General features: G+C 38.2%; 1 protein-coding gene across 2 annotated transcripts in view; it reads right to left on the bottom strand.

Annotated features, from left to right (window-relative positions):
* ANKUB1 (ankyrin repeat and ubiquitin domain containing 1) overlaps positions 1-20084 on the bottom strand; it is a 36092-nt gene that overhangs the window by 14324 nt on the left and 1684 nt on the right. Inside the window, exons 2-4 of one of the 2 annotated variants that reach the window (XM_015600172.1) lie at positions 19779-19894; positions 9942-10076; positions 726-840 (exon numbers count right to left, since the gene is read on the bottom strand). In XM_015600172.1, the coding sequence (XP_015455658.1) occupies positions 726-840; positions 9942-9954 (128 nt within the window). In that variant the 5' untranslated portion in view covers positions 9955-10076; positions 19779-19894. Of the gene's footprint in view, positions 1-725; positions 841-9859; positions 10077-19778; positions 19923-20084 lie in introns of both variants that reach the window. The other variant, XM_006926209.2, reaches the window with a different exon arrangement.

The following is a 20084-nucleotide window of genomic DNA, read 5'->3' on the forward strand; positions in this document are numbered from 1 at the left end:
GTAAGCTTGCTTAAAGCATGAACCATACCTTGTTTATCACTATATTCCTAGGATTTTGCATAATACATAGCAAATACCCAATAGATAATTGTTAATTGAGTAGAGGAATAAAAAGAGCTTTTCATTGTGATCATTTATATCCTCTGAGCTCTTAGATTTCATATAAATTTTAAGTCAAATGGAAATGGTTAAGCACATGAGCACTAGAATTAAATTATCAGGAGCCTACCTTCCTCCACTGCTCCAGCCACACATATTCTACTTTATGTACTGCAAAAGTATGAATTTTGTACTAAATTGCAGTTTGAAAAATTACTTGGGAGCTTAGGAAAAGGCAGCCAATGATTTTAGCCAATCGATTAGCAAATAGTGAGGTTTATTTTTTTAAGAATAATTGCATGTGAGAGTGTCAAGATAATTATTCTGATAGCATTAAAAGGAGCTGTTAAAGGTCTGACATCCAAACCAAACTGAAATCACCCATTTAAATACTGTTTCCTAAAGAATGTCTACCCTAATTACAATCCATCTCCAAAGGTCATCAACCCTACTGGCGTCCCTGCTGTCTTATTCCAGCAAATATCTCAATAATGATGTCTGGTTGAGACGTGCTAAGTGGAACTTAGCATGGAGCAGCACACTAGCTGTGGAGTGCAGACTTAAGGTCCTATGAAAGTTCAATAAAAATTACATAAATTAATTTAGCATTTGCTTTATCTCCATACTTAAGTACTGGTCTTTCATTTGATAAATAGCGCTGGACTTTTAGTTTTTGTCCAAGGAGACAACCCATCAGAAATTCCTTCCATCCATCCCAGACGTCCAAGCGAAGTGTTGTGCCTGTGGATCAAGAGAGGCAGTTTATAGTCTGGGCCATCCTGTGGTTTGACAATCCATAAAACTTCTAAAGATAGCTTTCCCCCAACAGAGGCATGAACTAGATGCAAAATGAAAATAACTTCAGAATAAGTAGACAGGGATGCTGTTTTCAGCTTAGGCCTCTACTGACCTGGAAAAGCCATTTAGCTTTTGTGTACTTACATTTTCTCATTTGCACAGTGATTGCATATAATGCAGAAATATTTTTTTGCAGCTATGCTAAAAGTCCTGTGGATATTGATTCCGTGATGATATATACATCACTATGTAAACTAAAGCTGTTATGTTGAAAGAGAAAACTAAAGAAACTGTGGCATGATAATGAGCTTGCTTCTTGGGCCTTTAGCTTGTGAGTGGGCTGTGGATGGAGTTCAATGATCCTTTTGTTCTATCCTTCACAAAATAGGAGCCATTCTGTGTTGTGAATGTTTATTGCTGTTGGAGGATTTATCACTTGCTCCTCAAAAGTTTACTCTCTCTTGATCCCTATGACATCATATTCCCTTTGTCCTTCAGGCAGGTATTTTCCAGGAATCTTTCCTCAGCCTTCTGATCTGCTCACTCTACACATTCTTCAGGATAAAACTCAATCTAGCTCACCCTGACTTTCTCACCTCCCTCCAGCCTGTGTCACTTACTCTGTCCAGGGTACTCTGGCCTTTCACTTGTCCTTGAGACACACCAAGTCCACTTCCATCTCAAGACCTAAAGATATAACTTCTTTTGTTTCAAAGGGTCTTTATCTAGATTTTTACAAGGAAGTATCTTATTCAGCTTTCACTTCAAAAATCATGTCCTCTTGAAGGATCTTCTTGGCCACCATAGCCATAGCAATCTCTGCCACCACTGTCTCCTCCCTGCCAATACTCTTTATCTTATGACTTTAATTTATTCATAGCCCCTATCATCAGTACTTGAAATCATTTTACTTGTGTAGAGATTTTTTTTCAGGCTCTTTCAGGAGTGGCTACACAGCCTAGCCCTTATTAAGTGCTCACTAAACACTTGTTGTCTGACTAACAGGCAATCTCAGTAATGCTAATGGCGTCATTTACCACCCATCTACCACTCACTCCCAAGTCCAAATCTCCAGCCCATGCCTCTGCTTCAGCTCCAGATTCCTCCTGCTGGTGACTTTGCCATCCAAAGGATTACACCACCTTCATGTTGTTCTAAAAGACAACTCGTCATCTTTCATCCCCAACCTGCTTTTCCTCCTGCATTTTGTGTCTCAGTTTGTGGCACTACTATCTTCTTTGCTACTTAAACTAGAGATTTTGGAGTTCTTCTTTCTCCTTTCCTTTTTCTTATACCCTACGTTTGTACAGCTGCTGAGACTTGCTATGTTTATCTCAGAAATGTTTAAGAACTGCTTCCTTGCCTCCATCTCAACCAGCTCCACCCTATTTTAGGCCACGATAATCTCTTACCTAAATCTACTTTGAGAAGCTTCCGACAACTTTTTCTCTCTTTATTGAGGTCTCTGCTCAAATGTCATCTCCTTTTCTGGCTAACTATCTAAAATAGCTTCCCCGCACCTTACCACATCAATTTCTATCCTCTTATCCTGCTTTCTTTTACTTCACAGTTCTTATTTCTATTTAAAATTTAATATTTTTCTGTTAACTTGATGGTGTTTGCCTTCTCCCACTGACATACAAGCTTCAAGAGAGTAAGAACCTCACTACTCTTGTTCATAGCTCTATGCCTGCTTTCTCAATGGTGCCTGGCTCATGGTGAATATTCAGTTAATGTTTGTTAAATGAAGTTCTGTCCCACTCTCTAAATCCATTCTGGGCATCTGCTGTCCTCCACACACTTAGCAGGCCAGCAGGCTGGCTTGCATTTCTGTGTGCACGCCAGGTTGTTTCTGACCTTGGGGCTTCTTCTTTTGCTTCCCCTTCTGGCTGAATTCTTACGACTCCTTCCCCAACCCCTACTACCAATAGTTTATGATACAAGACTGGCATCGTCTTCTTCAGGAAGCCCTCCTTGACTGCACCATCCTCTCGCTTTCCCAGATAGGTTAAAGGACTGCTCAACTGGTTGCCATAATATACTTTGAAACTCTTTATCATTTATTTCTACTTTGGAATTGCCAGTTTACAAACACTAATAGAAAACTCTTTGAGCCCAAGCATCAAATCTCATACAGTCTGTGGCTCAGTTTTAGTTATGCTGTTGCACTGCAAGGAGGCCTTCTAGAAAATGGATTTATTATACTTGAGACAATGACCAGAAATGGTGTACATTAGGAATCAAGGCCATAGAAACTCTCTTGTGCCCTCCATGTTTCTTTGTGTGTCTTCTCTCTTTCTCTACCAACGAGCTGCCCAACTTACAGTTTCTGTCCTATGACAGCTCTGGCATGCATGCAATATTGGTTTATAATGACCCAACCTTACTTCATGACATCTTTCATTTTCTACCCCTTCTGATAACAAATTTTGTCTCTCTACATTTCCCAATTTGAATTTATAAGAATAATAATGAATAATAATATATTGAATATGAATAGCTAATATTCATTGAATGCTTAGTACATGCTCTGCATTGTTCTAAGTATTTTACATGAATAAGCTAATTTAAGATTCACAACAACACTAAGTGATAGGTTGTATTAGTTCTCCATTTGACAGCTAAGGAAACTGAGGCATTATGAGATTAAGCAACTTGCCCAGGTTTTACATACCCAGTAGGTAGCAAAAGTAGGAGTTGGACATGGACAATCTGGTTCTTATGCCCATATTCCTGTCTTCTATGTCATACTTGTCTCCAAACAAGACTAATTGGTTCAGCTGTGATAGCTGATGTCACTGGACAGCTTATAGATAGGCCTTCTTTGAATCAACATGATAGCCTTGGCAGTAGGAGCTGGAATGTGTGCATGACTTAAGTTATCCATACATATCTTCAGGCTCAGACACACAGTAGGCTCATAATAAATATGTGCAGATAAGAAGGAAAGGAGAGAGGGAGGTAGAAAGGGATGCTGGTCTCATTAGCATTTTGAAGGCATACAAAGCTTCTAAATGTGCTTATTTTTGTTGGCTGGGATAGCGTAATACCCGTAATCTTAGGGTCACAGAATACTGAAGATAAAAAGACCAGTTCACTCAGTGGCCCCTTTTTATAGACCAGGAAGCTGAAGCACAAAGATATGGGTAAATTGCCTGGAGTTATACAGTAAACTGGGAGTAGAATTTGGCCTGGGATTTGTCTTTCAGACTCTATAATGCCTAGAAAGCTTCCTCCTTTCAGTTGCTTTCTTTTTCTTTCTTTTCTGCCTCCCTCTCTTTTCCTTCTTGCTTCCACTCCACAGGTAGACACATATCCAAGTATATGTTCTCTCTGCTGAGTCTTTGCTTTCTGGTTATCCTATGTTATACGCATAATCCTGAAGTGCGGGTTGGCCCTCTGTTACTTTTTACTTTGGTTTTATATTTCTTGACCTTGGCCTCACTTTCCTTTGTGTGTTGATTATTATTTGCCAAGCTTGTTTACTCACAGAGCCTGGTCATCCCTCCAGCTTGCCTCCACTGTCACAAATCTGGCCTTGGCTAGGAGAGCTCACTCTTTTTGCTGGAGAATTATAGAATTGTTCTGTAGAGACCATGTAGTTGTTCTGCAGATATCTGTAGAAATGCCATGATAAATATTTTCCAAAATATGGATCATCCTCATATAATAGATTTAGTTTCTCTAATGCTTCTTGCTGTACTTAAACTTTCTTATAAAATGTTTGATTCTTATGGGTAGCACTGGGAACAAAACACTGTCCCAAGTGCATTTATTTTATCTCCTGACTTAAATGATTTGCTATGTTTTTAGATTACTATGAAAATCACAGATGAACTTGAAAAGCTTTAGCCTGGCATTATATACCCCAGCCTCCTTGGTCCTGCACAGTTGAGATCATACAGCCTCCATTTGAAGAACCAGACCAGTCCCAGAGCCAGGGAACAATCTTATTTTCACTAGGAAGGGATATGTTAAGATTCTAGGCCAACAGCTCAGAGGTTTGGTGGGAAGTTGGTGTTCCTGTTCATCCTACTCAGATGTTGTCCTTATTTTAGTAACTTGCCTTAGTTCTCCTGACGAAGCCCTCACCTCGTGCCCCAGAGCATAAGTCCCAGTATCTTAGCTTACTCTTTGGGTTTTAGAACAGAGGTCCCATCTCTGTTTTCTGAGCCTAGTTCTTACTCTGAAGTTCTTACTCTGAACCCCAGTCTCTGGGATTAGAGTTCTATAACATGTTGTCAGAGCCTTCAATGTCAGCAACCAGCTTGTCTAGGTTCCCACCTCTGATGTCATTCATTCATTTATTAATTTACTACCTTGATGCTATGCTATGGTTTACCCATCAAGTCCCTGTCAAATCTCCCTGAGGCTCACCTTCTGCCTATTCTTGATTTTACCAGTTGCTACTTGCAGACTGACCTGCCTATTCAAGGACTCCCACTACCAGGACTTATTTGATGCTAACCTCCCTCTGCTAGATATCTACAGGTGGGGTCTTTCTGGTCCATCCTTCCTTCCCTAAGTGGTTGCCTCACCTTAGCATCTCAGCTCTCCCTAGCTCAACCTGTCTACTGCTAATGAGCCCTGATTCTCAAAACTACAGAGAAAGCTATATGATTTAAATTCTCATCAATAGTAGGACACCTCCATTAGCCCTGTATTTTATTCTGCTTTAATTCTCTATCTGGGAATTAAATGTTACGGGTGTTAAAATTATCTGTTTCAGTTCCTTTCAATAAAGCAGCTTTAATTTCTCAAAGAATAAAGATAACAATGGATGGTTTTTCTCTTAATGCTCAACTTTTGTTTATCCAGAGAATTTCTAAGTAAGTTAACCAGCACCATTTATTAGCTAATCTTTTCATCGCAATCGATTTGTAGTGCCTCTTTGTCACACATTAAATTCCTTTATAAGCTTAGGAATTCTGTTGTGAAATAGACATTTACTTGAAAAATGCTATGTTCTGGAAAATACAACTAAAATCTATAACTGAAGTGAAAGTAAAACTACTGAGACTTACACTTCAGGGCCTCTCACTACATAAGCTTTCTAATTCATTATTCTTAATTTTGGATTATTTTTTAAGAGGATTCCCCAAATTGTGTATATTTACAAAACCTGGACCCACCCACTCTCTTCTTGTAAACCTATCTACCATTCCCACTCAAGCCATGCAGGAAAGCAGGTGTGAGCAATAGCGCCCATTCTAGGGAATAGCGTCCAGCCTCTCCCCATGTATCCCCTATATCCCAAGTTTCTGGATTCCCTGTCTCTATACTCTAGGGTCTGCCTATTGGACTTGGGCTTTTTCTTCCTAAATGTGGAAGCCATTTCTCTGGTTTGGGTTTCTGCTAATGGGAAACAAAATGAAACACTGATCAGAACTTAAAGAGTACCAATAATAATAGGTTTCAATAAAGGCTTGCTCGGTTGGCAATATAAATTGTTGGAAACAACCTAATCTTGAGTGTGCAATTACCGTTTATTAGCAGTATGACCTTGAGCAGGTCTCTTAACTTCTCTGAGCCTATTTTCTCATCTGTAAAAGGAATTAAAATGGCACAGTAGGTCTCCAAGGGGCCTAAGGGAGCCTGATAGAGGAACCCTGGAGCCAGCCCAGATTTCAGGGTTTGAGCGGACAAGGGCCTGCTCCTGAAACAGTCTCTTGGATATGGTATGTTCAGGCTAGCCATGAATACATGGCAAGAGACATTTACAGTGAAAAGTACCGATGGTATCATCCTGTAAAAGAAAGGCATTCACTCATTCATTCATTTGTTTAGGCACACCTTCTTCCAGAAAGGATTAATGTCAGTTTATAAACATATATAAAATGTAGACAATAACAAGCAGACAAGTACACAGATAAGAAGCTATAAGAGCCAGGACAGAGACGTAGGAGCTAGAAGTGGGCTAAAATGAACATCTATCTCATATAAGTTGTTACAAGAAAAGAAGGGTGTGTGTGTGTGTGTGTGTGTGTGTGTGTGTGTGTGTGTGTAACTATATGATGTGCTACTAAACCTCAAGTCACAAAATCATAAATTTTAGGGGATGTTTAGGTTTGATAAATTCTTGATAAGTTAATTATTAAATATTCTATCACCAAAAAAATTCATTAATTCCTTATTATCTTCTTCTTAATCCCTACAAAATTCCTGTCTCCATCCACTTTATTGAAACTGCTCTCTCTGAGTTCACCAATAAAACCAGTAAGCCAAATCAAAAGTTTTTTCTCAGGCATTGTTTTTGGCCTTTTACCAGCATCCTAGAAGTCTCTTCTTTATCGTCTGCAACAATGCAAAGTCCCAGTTCTCCTGACTCTGACAGTTTTCTGGGTATCATTTTCTGACTCCTCTTCGATCTACTTGCCCTAAATTCAGGATGTCTTTAATCCTTGTGCCTTGACATGTCCCTCTCTATTTACTATCTAAGGAAACCATATCTCATAGGACTCGTTGCCCAACTCCATGGGCAGGACACCTATAACAATATCTGCTATTCAAACTATCACTCAAGCCCTAGCTCCATGTCTGTTGTGGAGGAGAATTAGATGATCTCAGTTGTACTTAACAGCTTTGCCACTATCTAGCTCAGTAACGTGCAGGAAAAAAGATACTATGAGTTTCCTTATATCTAAAGTTTAGGACCCAAAGCATAAGTTCCTTTTCCTAATTTTCACCACTGCTGTCTAAACTTTGTTCTTCCCTCTTCTTTAATATGATCCAGGATGACATTCTTTCCCTTCCTCCTGAGCTTCTCAGATTTGTCTTATCCATTGCTAGTGGAATTAGTTAATACTGGGATTATCAAAAGTGCCAATTAGCATATCACCCTGCTTCTAGTCTCTCTTCACTCCTTTCAATATTTCATGCTGCTTGTTAGCAGATTAAACTTCTGTTAAAGCACTCCTGTTCCAGAATGGACATGGCTCTGGTTGCAAGCACATTAAGCCTGTGTTCTGTTGTCTCATTCCTAATTCCCTTCTCAATCTGACTTCAGCTATGTTTTCCATTGGTCTCAGCAAGGCTCCTCCACTCTTCAGAATGATGTCTTGCTTTCTGTTCTCCCTGCATTAAGCCCATGTTCATGAACCTGTGGCTCGTGTTTTTCTCCTGGCCCAGAAGCAGAAATTTCTTCCCTTCCCCCTCTCAGATGATCCTGCACCTTTGTGTGCTTGAGCCCCACATTCTCCAGAATGCCTTCCCTTGAGCCTTTTGGCCTACACTGAGCTAGCTGTCTTATTGGATTATAACTGAGTATATGTGCATGCCTCGTTTCTAACAATTTATTGTAAATGACCAGAATGCAGAGGCAGTTTTGTATATTTCCGTATGAGCTAGCATGTGTGATGACTAATTGAGCTACCGAAATCTTTGATTTTTCAATCTGAAATTGACTGCTTCCCCAAAATCTTCTGATTTTCCACTGCCTTTGGAAAAAGTCAAGGTTCAACTCCAGAAAGCACCAGGGATAATTTATTGACTAGAAAGAAGAGAACTTGGAAGAGAGGCTGATCAAAGACTACTTTACCCTCTATTTTAAAAAGGTGGGCTACTTAAGCAATATTAGGGGTGCTTTATGCCAAATACTTCCTCCTTTTCCTTTGAGACCCTTTTTTCCTTGCCTCTCTTCCCATGCCTTGTGTCCTCATGGTGGCCAAAGCAGTTTACCCTGGTCATGCTTGAGCTTCTAAGTTTATATCTGAAAACCCTTATTCCTAGAGGGTTATTTTAAGATGCTGATGTAATTCTTGACACACCCTGAGCAAACTATTTAAGCATTCAGAAGCTTTTTGCTTTCTTTAAATCTGTAAAAATTTGGGGGTTGGGCCAAATGTCACATCGTGATCTGAGCAATCACCCTAATTTTCTCATTTATCCTTTGGTATTTTGTCAGATAACTAGATCATAAATTGCTTAGGGACAAATGCCACTGTGTGCCTTACTTAAGCCCCTGCTATGTTCTGGGCAGGGCTGATACCCCAGCAAGCTCACCGAGTAGGTGTGTGCTTCACAATGAAGTACTCTGAGGACAAATCCTAGAATGTTGCTTCCTCTGATCAAAAACAGGGGTGATAATTGATGTCAAAATTTTGAGAGCCTCAATTAAAAATAACAGGAAAGAATAAGCAAATGTAATAGTCAGGAGAAGTAACAATAAATGCAAATTTAGCAATTATAAAGGACAAAGCTGCTGAACTGAAGAGTGTCTACAAAGCCCTATTGTATGCTGGAAGAGCTCAAATTCCATTGTGACAAATGCTACAGCACAACCTTAACTAAAGATGTGCTAAATGTCGGCGAAGACTCATTTGCCTCAAGCAAGAATCTCTGTAAGTTTTGAGCCATTTCCAATATGGTAAAAACAACACTGACAGTCTTCTGAGTTTGTCTCAATGGTGTATGGCTACAGCAGACATGATCTGGAAGTACAATATTTAAAGAGAGGTTGTAATCTGTCCTTGAAGGATGAATGCCAGCTCAGTGAGGCAGCTGTTCAGCCTGCGCAGTATTGGTTTTACCCTATTTGAAAGATTGGTTAGTATAACTGACAATATTTTAAAATGAAATTGCATAAAGCAAGTTTCAGAACAGTGTGTATATTTGCTACCACATGTTAAAAAGAGGAAAAAGAATATGTACTTGAATTTGCTTTTATATATACTTGAAAGATATTTTGAAAGAGAAAACTATAAATTGGTTTGAGTCTTGCTCTTTCATCCTGAGAATATTAAGTCCTCTTGTTTTGAGTAAAGAGAGCAAGACAGGGCAGGGCTATGAGACCTTTCTTATGTTTGGTGTACAGAACCAGACACCAGAGAGTAGTGTTGATAATTTACATCCACACTGTGCTTACAGAAGTTTTAGTTTAGAAACAACTCCTCCATCTGTTGCAAGTCTAGTGTCAAAGAACCCTAGTGCTGAGTAGTAGCTGGGTCAAGTGTAGGGGAAGTACCGATGTCAGTCTGGTAGTCCCTGAGGGTATTGCAGTCGTACATCTCCAGTCCCCTTGGAGTCCGGAGACAGAAGACACTCACAGGGAAGCCACATCTCAGAGCTACCAGTGTTCTCAGCTGAGACACTTTTTTACCAAGAAGGGAAGTGCTCTCCATTATTGGCATCATCTCTTGGGTCACTGCATTGAACACATAAAGAGTAGGCTTATCTTCTTCCTATGGAGAAAGAAAAGGAGGGAGCTCAGAAATAAGCACCATCTGGAGGTTGACACAGGGACAAACATTTAGGAGGGTAGCTCTGAGTGCTTCTAGTTCCCACACATGGGTGCTAAGGATGAAAGCAAAGGCTAGTTAAGTCTCTTGACTTCTGGTATGAGTCTTGCTCTTCTGTCTGAGGATATTGAGTTCTGTTTTGAGTAAAGTGAAGGAGTCTTGGCAGGGCTTTGGGATCCTTCTTACTTCTAAGTCTACAGACCCAAATACACAAGAGTGTGGATAATTTATATCCATGCTGAGCTTCAGGACGTGTTATTTTTGAAACAACTGTCATGATGCACTTTAATTTGGAAATACTATGGATTCTAAACCTTCAATTTAAAAAAATCCTTTCTGTACAAGGTTATCTCTGGGGAGTGGAACCGAGTTCAGGCTGGGAGGGGAGTTTTGCTTATCCTTTTATGCTCTTCATTGTCTGTATCCTTTGTCCTTTTCAAAAAAAAAATAACCACGTGCATTTACATTTATTATTTAAAAAAAGAAGTACCAAATGTGCTAGCTGAAAAATTACTGCTTGGCTATCGCCCATGGGAACATAACGCTCTAACAATAAGCTTTCTGCTTTTGTATCCCCACTTGTACAACCGATCTGTGGGTTGACAGTTAGTAAAAAGAAGAAAAAATATCCTGTACTCCGAGATGCAGAGGTACGGGGTTTAGGGCTTAAATACCCTGTACCTCTGCATCTCGGGGCTGCTTGATTTGGAGTCTGCATACCCCTGGCAGACACAGCTGGCTGAATAAAGGGTGTGTTTCCTATAACTCACTGATTTCTGGTGGTCCGGTTGTCTATCGGGGGCTGGTGGCAACAACACAAATGTAAGTGAATAAAAACTGTCCTTTGTTTCTTTTATTTTGTAGTCTAAATGGGAAAGCAAGTGGAACTGAAATAGCTGAAATAGTTTTAAGAAGGAAAGTTTGGGAGAGGTATTATTAATCTTTGGTTAACAACTTAAATCAAGCCAAACCCAAACTAAAAACATAGCAAATGGGGAAAATGGGGAGAGGGGAGGAAAGATTAACATTTTCACCTTTCTAACAATAAAAGTGAAACTGGCTTTACTTCCTCTTTAGCAGATTCAGGTCAATCATGGTTTTCTTTAGTGCTCTGTTGTTGGCTTGGCAGATGTGAGTGCACAGAGATGCCACTGAGTGCCCCACAACTTTGTAACTCTGGCCTGTCCTCTACAAACCTTGAGCAAAACTGAGGAGCCAGCATCTGGCCTACAGGTTTTTCGAGGGGGCTCCAGCCAGTCACTGCACACTTGTCCCTTTCTTGTTTCCCTCCCACTTTCTCCCATTAAAATTCGCCTGGTTTCTCCAGGGGCCCCTCCCTGCTTCAGGCTTATAATGCATTAAATTTATTCCTCACCTTCCAGATAACACATTGCCATAATATAATCAACATGCAAATCTCTTTGAAAGAGCCTATAAGGAATAATGTTATTGATGGAAGTTTAGGCTGTGGTGCTTTGATTTAAGATCTATTTTAGTGACTCAAATCATTGAGAGCAGGTTCTGGCTCTCTTCCACTGAGCATAAGCCATCCAGCAAGCTGAGCTGCTCCCTGAGTCTAAAGTGCTTGGAACAATCTTTCTCAATAGCTTCTCATAAATCCACTCAATAAAAATTGAAAGGACATAGGATTCACCCTTTCACTTTTACCATGCTCATGCTTTACTATGGCTCCATTAAGGCAAGTACATGCCCAACCTAATTCATGTGACATTTATGAGCAGGAAGAAATTCCTATGAAAACTGAATTAAAATATAGGAAAAGAGAAAAATTATATTTATATATAATTTTATATAATTACATTTATATAATAGCTGTTCCTTATTTCTTTTATGATTACCCCTATTTCCCTTTAACCCTTGGTTTGAATACAAATTTATGTTTAGAATTAAATGGATAATGTACAAACAAAGTATCAAAGGCTCAAATTACTCTTAACAGCTAACTAGCTACTATATAATGTTAGAGAAATAAGTTTCTCAGAATACAAATAAACATCTATATATATGTAAAAATAAATGACTATAAACTAGGTATACATATAGCTCTGAAATAAGTAATATAAGAGAGGATTGTAAAATATCTGACAATTTTTAGATGAAAATCAAAAGTGCAAGGAAGAAAATATTAATTATTAATGAAGCCAGATTCATAAGTCTCAAGAAAATTAACACCTACAGAGATTATTTATTTATTTATTTTTAGCATCCAGGAACTTCTCAGGCCCATTCAATTCATAATGTGTCTGGAACATAGTCCTCATTGAACTATTTTAACTCAATATATCCACCATTTTCTAAACTTTGTTTTTGTAGAAAAACCCAATTTAAGGTCTAATGAGGCTCACCAGCTGGAGATACTTCCTCACTTCGGTTTTGTGAAGAAGGAGCAGGTAGATGTGGTTAATGGCAATCTGCTAGCTCACCTTATCTACGTAAGAGAGGCATCTCTCTGTAGGACACCCTCCTCAAGTATTCTGAATGAGGGAGCACTGGTGGTTATACCCAAGGAAGTCAGATGCTGTTAAATAAACAATTTATACACAAATATTTGCTGGACATACATAAAATTATGTTTTCTTCTTTACAAGACACCAAGGTAGGTGGCACATGCAAAGTGTCTTACTTTTCAATAAAAACACATATATAGATCAGTTTCATGGGAATAATTCCACTTTTGTCCTCAAAAAACAAATGCAATTCACTGTAAATACATACATGCACATTAACAATAAAATAGAAATAGCTAAAGAAACGGAAAGAAAACAGAAGTTAATGCAAGTTTTGAATACTGCTATCTTTTTTTCACAAGTTCTGCTTTTTTCTTTTTTCCCCAGCTTTATTGAAACATAATAGACAATTAACTGCTCATATTTATATTGTACAATTCAGTGAATTTTTTTCAACTATTGTTGGCATACAATAATTCATTACTTTCAGTTATACAGCATAGTGATTAGAGACCTATGTAACTCATGAAGTGGTCACCCCACTAATTCTAGTAGCCCTCTTCCTACTTCTAGTACCCTTCTTCCCGCTTACATATTTTTTTACAACATTGTTGACTATTTTCCTTATGCTATACTTTATACCTCCATGACTAGTTTGTATTTATCCATTTGTATTTCTTAATCCCTTTAATCCCTTTACCCTTTATCACTGTCCCCCAAACCCCACCCTGTCTAGTAGCCCTCAAAACATTCTCTGTATCTTTTTTTGTTTCCGTTTTTGTTGGTGTCGTTTATTTTGTTCTTTAGATTACATATGTACATGAAATCATGAGATATTTGTCTTTCGCTATCTGACTTCATTCAGCACAAAACCCTCTAGGTCCATCAAGGCAATATCTTTTCTATCCTCTTCCTTTTAGTCTGTGTGTATCTTTTAATCTGAAGTGAGGTTCTTGTAGGCAGCATATGTAGGGGTCTTGTTTTCTTAACCATTCAGCCATTCTATCTTCTGGCTGAAACACTTCTTTTTCATTTGAGGTACTTATTGATAGGAATGTAGTTATTACTATTTTTTATTCATGTTTTGATACCTGTTTTTTCTTCTTAAAGAAGTTCCTGCAACATTTCCTGGCTTGGTGATGATAAATTCCCTTAGCTTATTTATGTCTGGGAAGCTCTTTATCTGTCCTTCGACTCTAAATGATAGCTTTACTGGATAAAATATTCTCGGTTGTAGATTCTGGGTTTTCATCACTTTGAATATTTTGTGCCAAACCCTTCTGTCCTGCAAAGTTTCTTTTGAGAAATCCGCTGCCAGTCTTATGGGTGTTCCCTTGTAGATAACGAATTGTTTTTCTCTTGCAGCTTTTAAGATTCTCTCTTTGTATTTAAACTTTGGCATTTAAATTGTGATGTGCCTTGGTGTGGGCCTCTTTGGGTTCATTTTTTGGTGGTGCTCTCTGAGTTTCCTGGGGTTGTATGTCTATTTCCGTCACCAGATTAGGGAAATTTTCCATCATTATTTCTTCAAAGAGGTTTTCAACTTCTTGTTCTCCCTCTTTTCCTTCAGGTACCCCTATGATACAAATGTTGTTACCTTTAATTTTGTCCCATAGGCTCCTTAAATTATTACTTTTTCCTTGCCATTCTGATTGGTTATCCTTGTCTTCTCCGTCCTTTATATCAGTGGTTCAATCCTCTTCTTCATCTACCCTATTGACTCCTTCTAATATACTCTTCATCTCAGATAATGTGTTCTTCATTTCTGACTGGTTCCCTTTTATAATTTTCATTTCCATTTTTATGTTTTTTATCTTTGTTAAAGTTCTTACTGAGTTCATATACATGTCTCTTAATTTCATTGAGCATTTTTATAACCAGTGTTTTGAACTCTGTATCTGTTAGATTTCTTGACTCTATTTTTCCTTAATCTCTATTATGTTCTTTCATATGGTTTCTGCTTCTTTGTCTTCCCATTTTGGCTAGTTTTCTGTGTCTGTTTCTATGTACTAATCAAAGCTCCTATGTCTCCTGATCTTATTAGTTTGGCTTTGTATAGTAGGTGTCCAGCAGCACAGTCCTGAGAAGGGTTCAGCTGCAGGCCAAATTTAGCCCCAGCCTGTGCTTCTCTGGAACCACCTGTTAAGATTCAGCAAGCAATCCATAGTTGTGCTTATAGTTGCCTCAAGAAGCCATGCCAGAAACCAAGGCCAGTATAAGTCTTGGTGCTGCTCAGCAAATGACACAGGACTTGCAGGAGAACACAGCTGGATGTGGTTTGGGTAGGGCCATGAGTTGGGGCAGAGCTTCAGGGAATCCTCTGAGCAGAGCGACCTCCATTATCCAGTTTGATAATGTCTCAGCTACCTTTGATGATGGCAGTGCTACCTCCACACACTGCGAGTGGGGGAGGGCTCAACAGAGAAACAATGGATACTGTGGGCACTTATGCTCAGGAGAAAACCTTAAATCTAGCCCTCTTTCAACAACTCAGTATTCCCTTGTAAGTCTCTGGTGCCCCCTTTTCCCCTGCCCCCTTACCCCCTCCTGCCATCCAGGAGCCAACTAGGTGCTGGTGTCAGAGTGAGCAGGCCAGTCACCGCAAAAATATGGTCATGGACACGGCCCCCTTATGGGGAACGTCCCACAGCTGCTGGCTGCAGATGCTGTAGCCTCTGTTCCACTCAGCTGCTGGGGACCAGGCAGCCTCGTTCCACTCAGCTGCTGGGGACCAGGCAGTCTTGGCCCCTTCCTACTTCCGACCATTTCAGAGTGATTTTTTATTTCTCTCCCTGGTTGTAGGGCTTCTCTTGATCTAGATCCAGGAGGTTCTGCTTGCTATTTGCTGTGTTTCTGTCACAGTTCTGATATGGTCGCAAGAGGAGATGAACAAAGCTTCTATCATATACACCATTTTTCGCAAGTTCTGCTTTTTTATATTTTGCTTTCTTGAAGTTGCAGCACCAAATAAGCAGAAACTTGCCCCAACCTTCCAGAGTAGACTGAAAGAGGAAATGTTTGTTTTTGTCGAACTGAATGAATTCAAGCTGAGATGTCTTCATAAACATCTAACCTCATAAACTTGTCCCTTTGCTTGATAGTCATCCCAGAGAGGTTATGCTTGGAGTCTAGAACACTGAATTTAAACATCTTTCTTCACCAAATACTTTACATACTATTCTCTGTGTCTTATCTTAGAAAAGATAGCCATTAGAAACATGTTTTCATTCATTTTTATTATTCATTTTTATGAAGCATGTTTACATGTTTTTGTGTATAAAACTATATTTAAAATCTACATTCATATATGTGTCTCCTGGATTTTGGTGTTTATACATTAATAGTGCCTTTCAAAAGCTAAAATGTAGATTATTTTGAATCATTTTTAAACCTATTAGTTCAAAGTGTATTGTTCAAACTTCTACAACTTGTCTGATAAACATCTACTCAATGGCACCACAATTAATCCAATCTTTTACCATAAAACAACATTCCAAGGGTGCCAAAACGGATTAACTAAATTTTAACCCAGCCGTGGTTTGGTGGCAGTATAATGATAGAAGTCAGGGAAACCAGAGGAGTGTTAGGGACACTGAGCCCACCTCACACTTTGGAAGGCACAACCTGCCAGATAGTTGCTTCTCAGTCCATTTTGCAGTAGGTCCTGGACTTGTGACCAAGCTGCTCCCAATAGGCCTAATCATCCACTCTCACTTAGAATTAGGAGCCAGTAAGACAGAGAAGCAGCAAAGGGGGAATCCACACTGTGGTGGCGGGTCTGAAGCATTTCTGTCCTGGCAGCAAGGCTGGCAGCAGTATCCAGTGCCTGCTTCAAAGGCTCAAGGATGGTTGCATTGGTGGTCTTTCTGGACTAGTTCTGGCCATGATTTAGAAATTGTTTCTGGCTGCATAATCTCTGAGCCAGATTTTCCAATCTTTCTGTCAAAACTGTGAACTACCTCATAGCCTTTCAATACATTTATTTTCTGCTTAAATTGTCTAATGTTCATTTCTGCTGCTTGCAGCTAAAAACCCTGATGCTGGCTAGCGAAAAGGGCAAAGATACAGGAGCACCTTGCCATGAGAGTAGAGAGGGAGGAGAGATGCCATAGTAAGGTAGAGAATCCAAACCCTGAAATGCATCTTAACTTAATAGCTGCTTCAGATAGCAATCACGTATTTTCTTGTTAATTTTCATACTTTGCCTCTCAAGGCCTTTATCAACTCATTTATTCAACACCAATTTATGAAGAGCCTACTATGTCCCGGGTACTACTCTAGGTACTGGGTTACAACAGTGAACAAAATCAAGCTATAATTTCCACAGTAACACCGGTTAGAATGAGGGAGGCAAATTCAACAGCACCTCCGTATGTTGGACAGTCACCTTGGCCTTGGCAATGCCTCACGCCATGGTTTACAGGAACTTAGCGAACTGCAACAGCATCCATAGTTAATGGCAGGACTAATTCCTATGTTAACAGAGCTTGGAGGTATATGCCATAGAAAGTATTTCTTATGGTTTCTATAGGAGTTTTTTCACAAAAAAAAAAAAAAAAAAAAGGAAAAATTAATGCAATGTTCTTTTCCCACTATTCTTATGTCACCCCCCTTCCCACTGACTTTTCCAAATGTGTCTACATTACCGTGAAAGAAGATGTAATATGCAGGGAAACTGGAAAATGTATTGACTATTTAAAAAATGTACTTAAGAGTAGATCACCTCTTAATTTATCTGTCTTTCCCAGATAAATTAAGCAAAACCTTGTAATCCACACAAAAAATAAACACAATAAAGCAAATATTTTAATTATTTTATATCTACTTGCACCTTTTTAAAAAGAAAAATTGCTTACTTGCCAAGTTTTTAAACCTTATAAAAGTGTTTGGTTCACATCTTGATATTTCTAAGTTGTACCAAAATAAATTAAGAGACTCTAGCTTTTCTAGATTCTCAGTAGGTAGAACTAATTGTGTGAAGTAATATAGGAAAGGTACTATATAATTTGTATATGTCTAATTATGCAATAAAGCAATAACATGACTTAGAATACAGCCTTTGTTTACATAAGGCGGATCAAACAGCAGAAAGCAGATATGACTGCTTTCCTTATGGCATGGATATTTTTATGAAGTGTTTTTGTTCTAAGCCCGTTTTGGACTGTTATACATACACAGGAAATTATATGAATTTTTGGAATAGGCCTATTTTATTATCTAATCTAAACAGGAGCTAAGTTAGGATAGAAACCAGTATTTATGACTTTTGCAGGTAATTCTCTTCCTTCAGATTAAAGATAATATTTTCTTTCTCAAACCCAGTGATAAGAAATTCTCTAAACATGATTCTACTGGAGAAGGTAAATATTAAGGTCAGTAAGATTTCCCTGGAACTTGAGAATTTTTAATTAAACCCTATGTGTTGGCCAGTCTTGTGACACTTGGTTATATCTTGACTCTCTTTAACAAACCCTTTTAACTTCTACACTCAATTTTTTTTATTAACAGTTTAAACTCCTGAGAAGTTTAGAGTTCAATGCAAAAGAGGCTTGCATCACTGTGATAGATGGTACTTTATTGTCATAATGAAATATTTTTATAAGTAAAACTATGAACACAGGTTGCCTCAGGGGTGGGAAACTGGGAGCCAGAGATAGGAAGGAGACTTCTTACTGTATATCCTTTTGTATCTTTTGAAGTGAGCACCGTGTGAATGTCCTACCTAGTCAAAAATTAATAAAATTTTAAATAAGAAAAATAAAGTCAGTTCTTAGTTAAATAATGGTATCCTATTCATATTCTTGACACAATTTATCTATATTTCTGAATACCTATGTTTCAATCAAATTCCTCCAGCTAGCTCAAATATTAGTAATCAGCTTGTATCACTGTCTCCAACTAAGCATACAATAGAAATGTCTTAAATATCATTATGGACATTGAAAAATTCCAGGAAATTTTAGAAGGTTAACCTATATAGTACCAAAACCACAATGTATAAGTATATTTAAAGATCTAAAAGAAAAGACATTTAAGAAATGATATGGAATTTAATCTGCTTAAAAAGTATTATATTACAATTTTCTGAATGTCAGAGGAAGAAAAGAAGAAATCAGAGTTGTTTTTATTTCCCTTTTTGATAATTAAAAATTCTTTAATAATATTAAAATGATAAATGACTAAATGCTGAAAAATATTAGACACATATACAAATATGGTCTTTTTGTTTACATAAACAGGATGATATAATGCTTATTTTCTGTGACTTGTCTTTAATACATAATAATAAATATTTTAGAATTTTCCTTTTAAATATAGACTTCCAACTTAGTCAACTAGTAAAACATTAAAACAAAGAGAGTAAGCTTTGGCTACCATAAATTTTTTAAAATGTTAAATATGAGAAAATAAGTGCCTCACTTGGCAGGGAATATGTACTTTGCTAAATTCCTTGAGGCTCATGTTTTATGGGGTAAAGAACTAATACTGAATAATATTTCTGCCCTAGGGAGCAAATCAAGCTCTTTAGGCCACCTGTCTCTTCAAGAAATTGTCAAATATTAAAAATCCTCCACTCAGAAAATCTCCAGAGATGTAATTTTTCATATGTGACAGTTTTAGGGTTTTATAAAGTTCTTAAAGCCCATCTATGGTCCCCAAATCAGGCACCACAGATTAAGGACCTTATAAATGGAAAAGGCTATCTCTGTTGTATATACACCTAATTCATAAATGGCTACTCTGGTTGGATTTGAATGCAGAATCTGCCCATTCATGCTTATTGTTACTGAGACTTTTTTCCCTTTCTTCACTTCACTGCTCCTAATCCATTGTGGACCCATGGAAGTGACCTAAATATTTTCTACCTATATCAATATTCAAGATCCTCCTCTTGGCCTTATTCCAATATTTGTGGGTTGCTCTGTGATGACTGTTTGGTGCAGGCAACAAATTAGATAGGAAGGGAAAGAAGGGGAAACTTGAGGCAGTCTCTATACCTTATTGCCCCTTACAGCACAAATTGTACATAACACCAGTTATACAAGTGGAAGAGACAAGGAGAAGGCAAGAAGAGTATACCTCTTCCTAAGTAATGAAATTACTTTCATTGAAGTAGCCACAAGTTTATTCAAAATGAAATAGGCATCTTGAACAAATGTTATACTGATCATCATACCTTAACAAAGCATTTGAGAGTTGAACAAAAGGATATTCCAACATCAGCGAGATTCCAGCTGTCCTCTAGGGCTGCTCCAGCATACGTCAGCTCCAGATACCGCCTCCCTTGTTCATCTTCAGAGAGAGGAATGTGGAAATAATCCTTAAAAATCAATAGCATATTATGAAATCAATACATATTTACATTACCAAACTAACATGTAATTTCTTTTTGTTTACATTTTCCCACCGAGCATTATAAAATTGTTTGAGACGGAAGGAAGAAGTTTTAAACAGGGGTTCTTAACTTGGAGTCTATAGAGCT

Source organism: Pteropus alecto, unplaced genomic scaffold, assembly GCF_000325575.1.
Source record: "Pteropus alecto unplaced genomic scaffold, ASM32557v1 scaffold239, whole genome shotgun sequence".
NCBI classification, from domain to species: domain Eukaryota; kingdom Metazoa; phylum Chordata; class Mammalia; order Chiroptera; family Pteropodidae; genus Pteropus; species Pteropus alecto.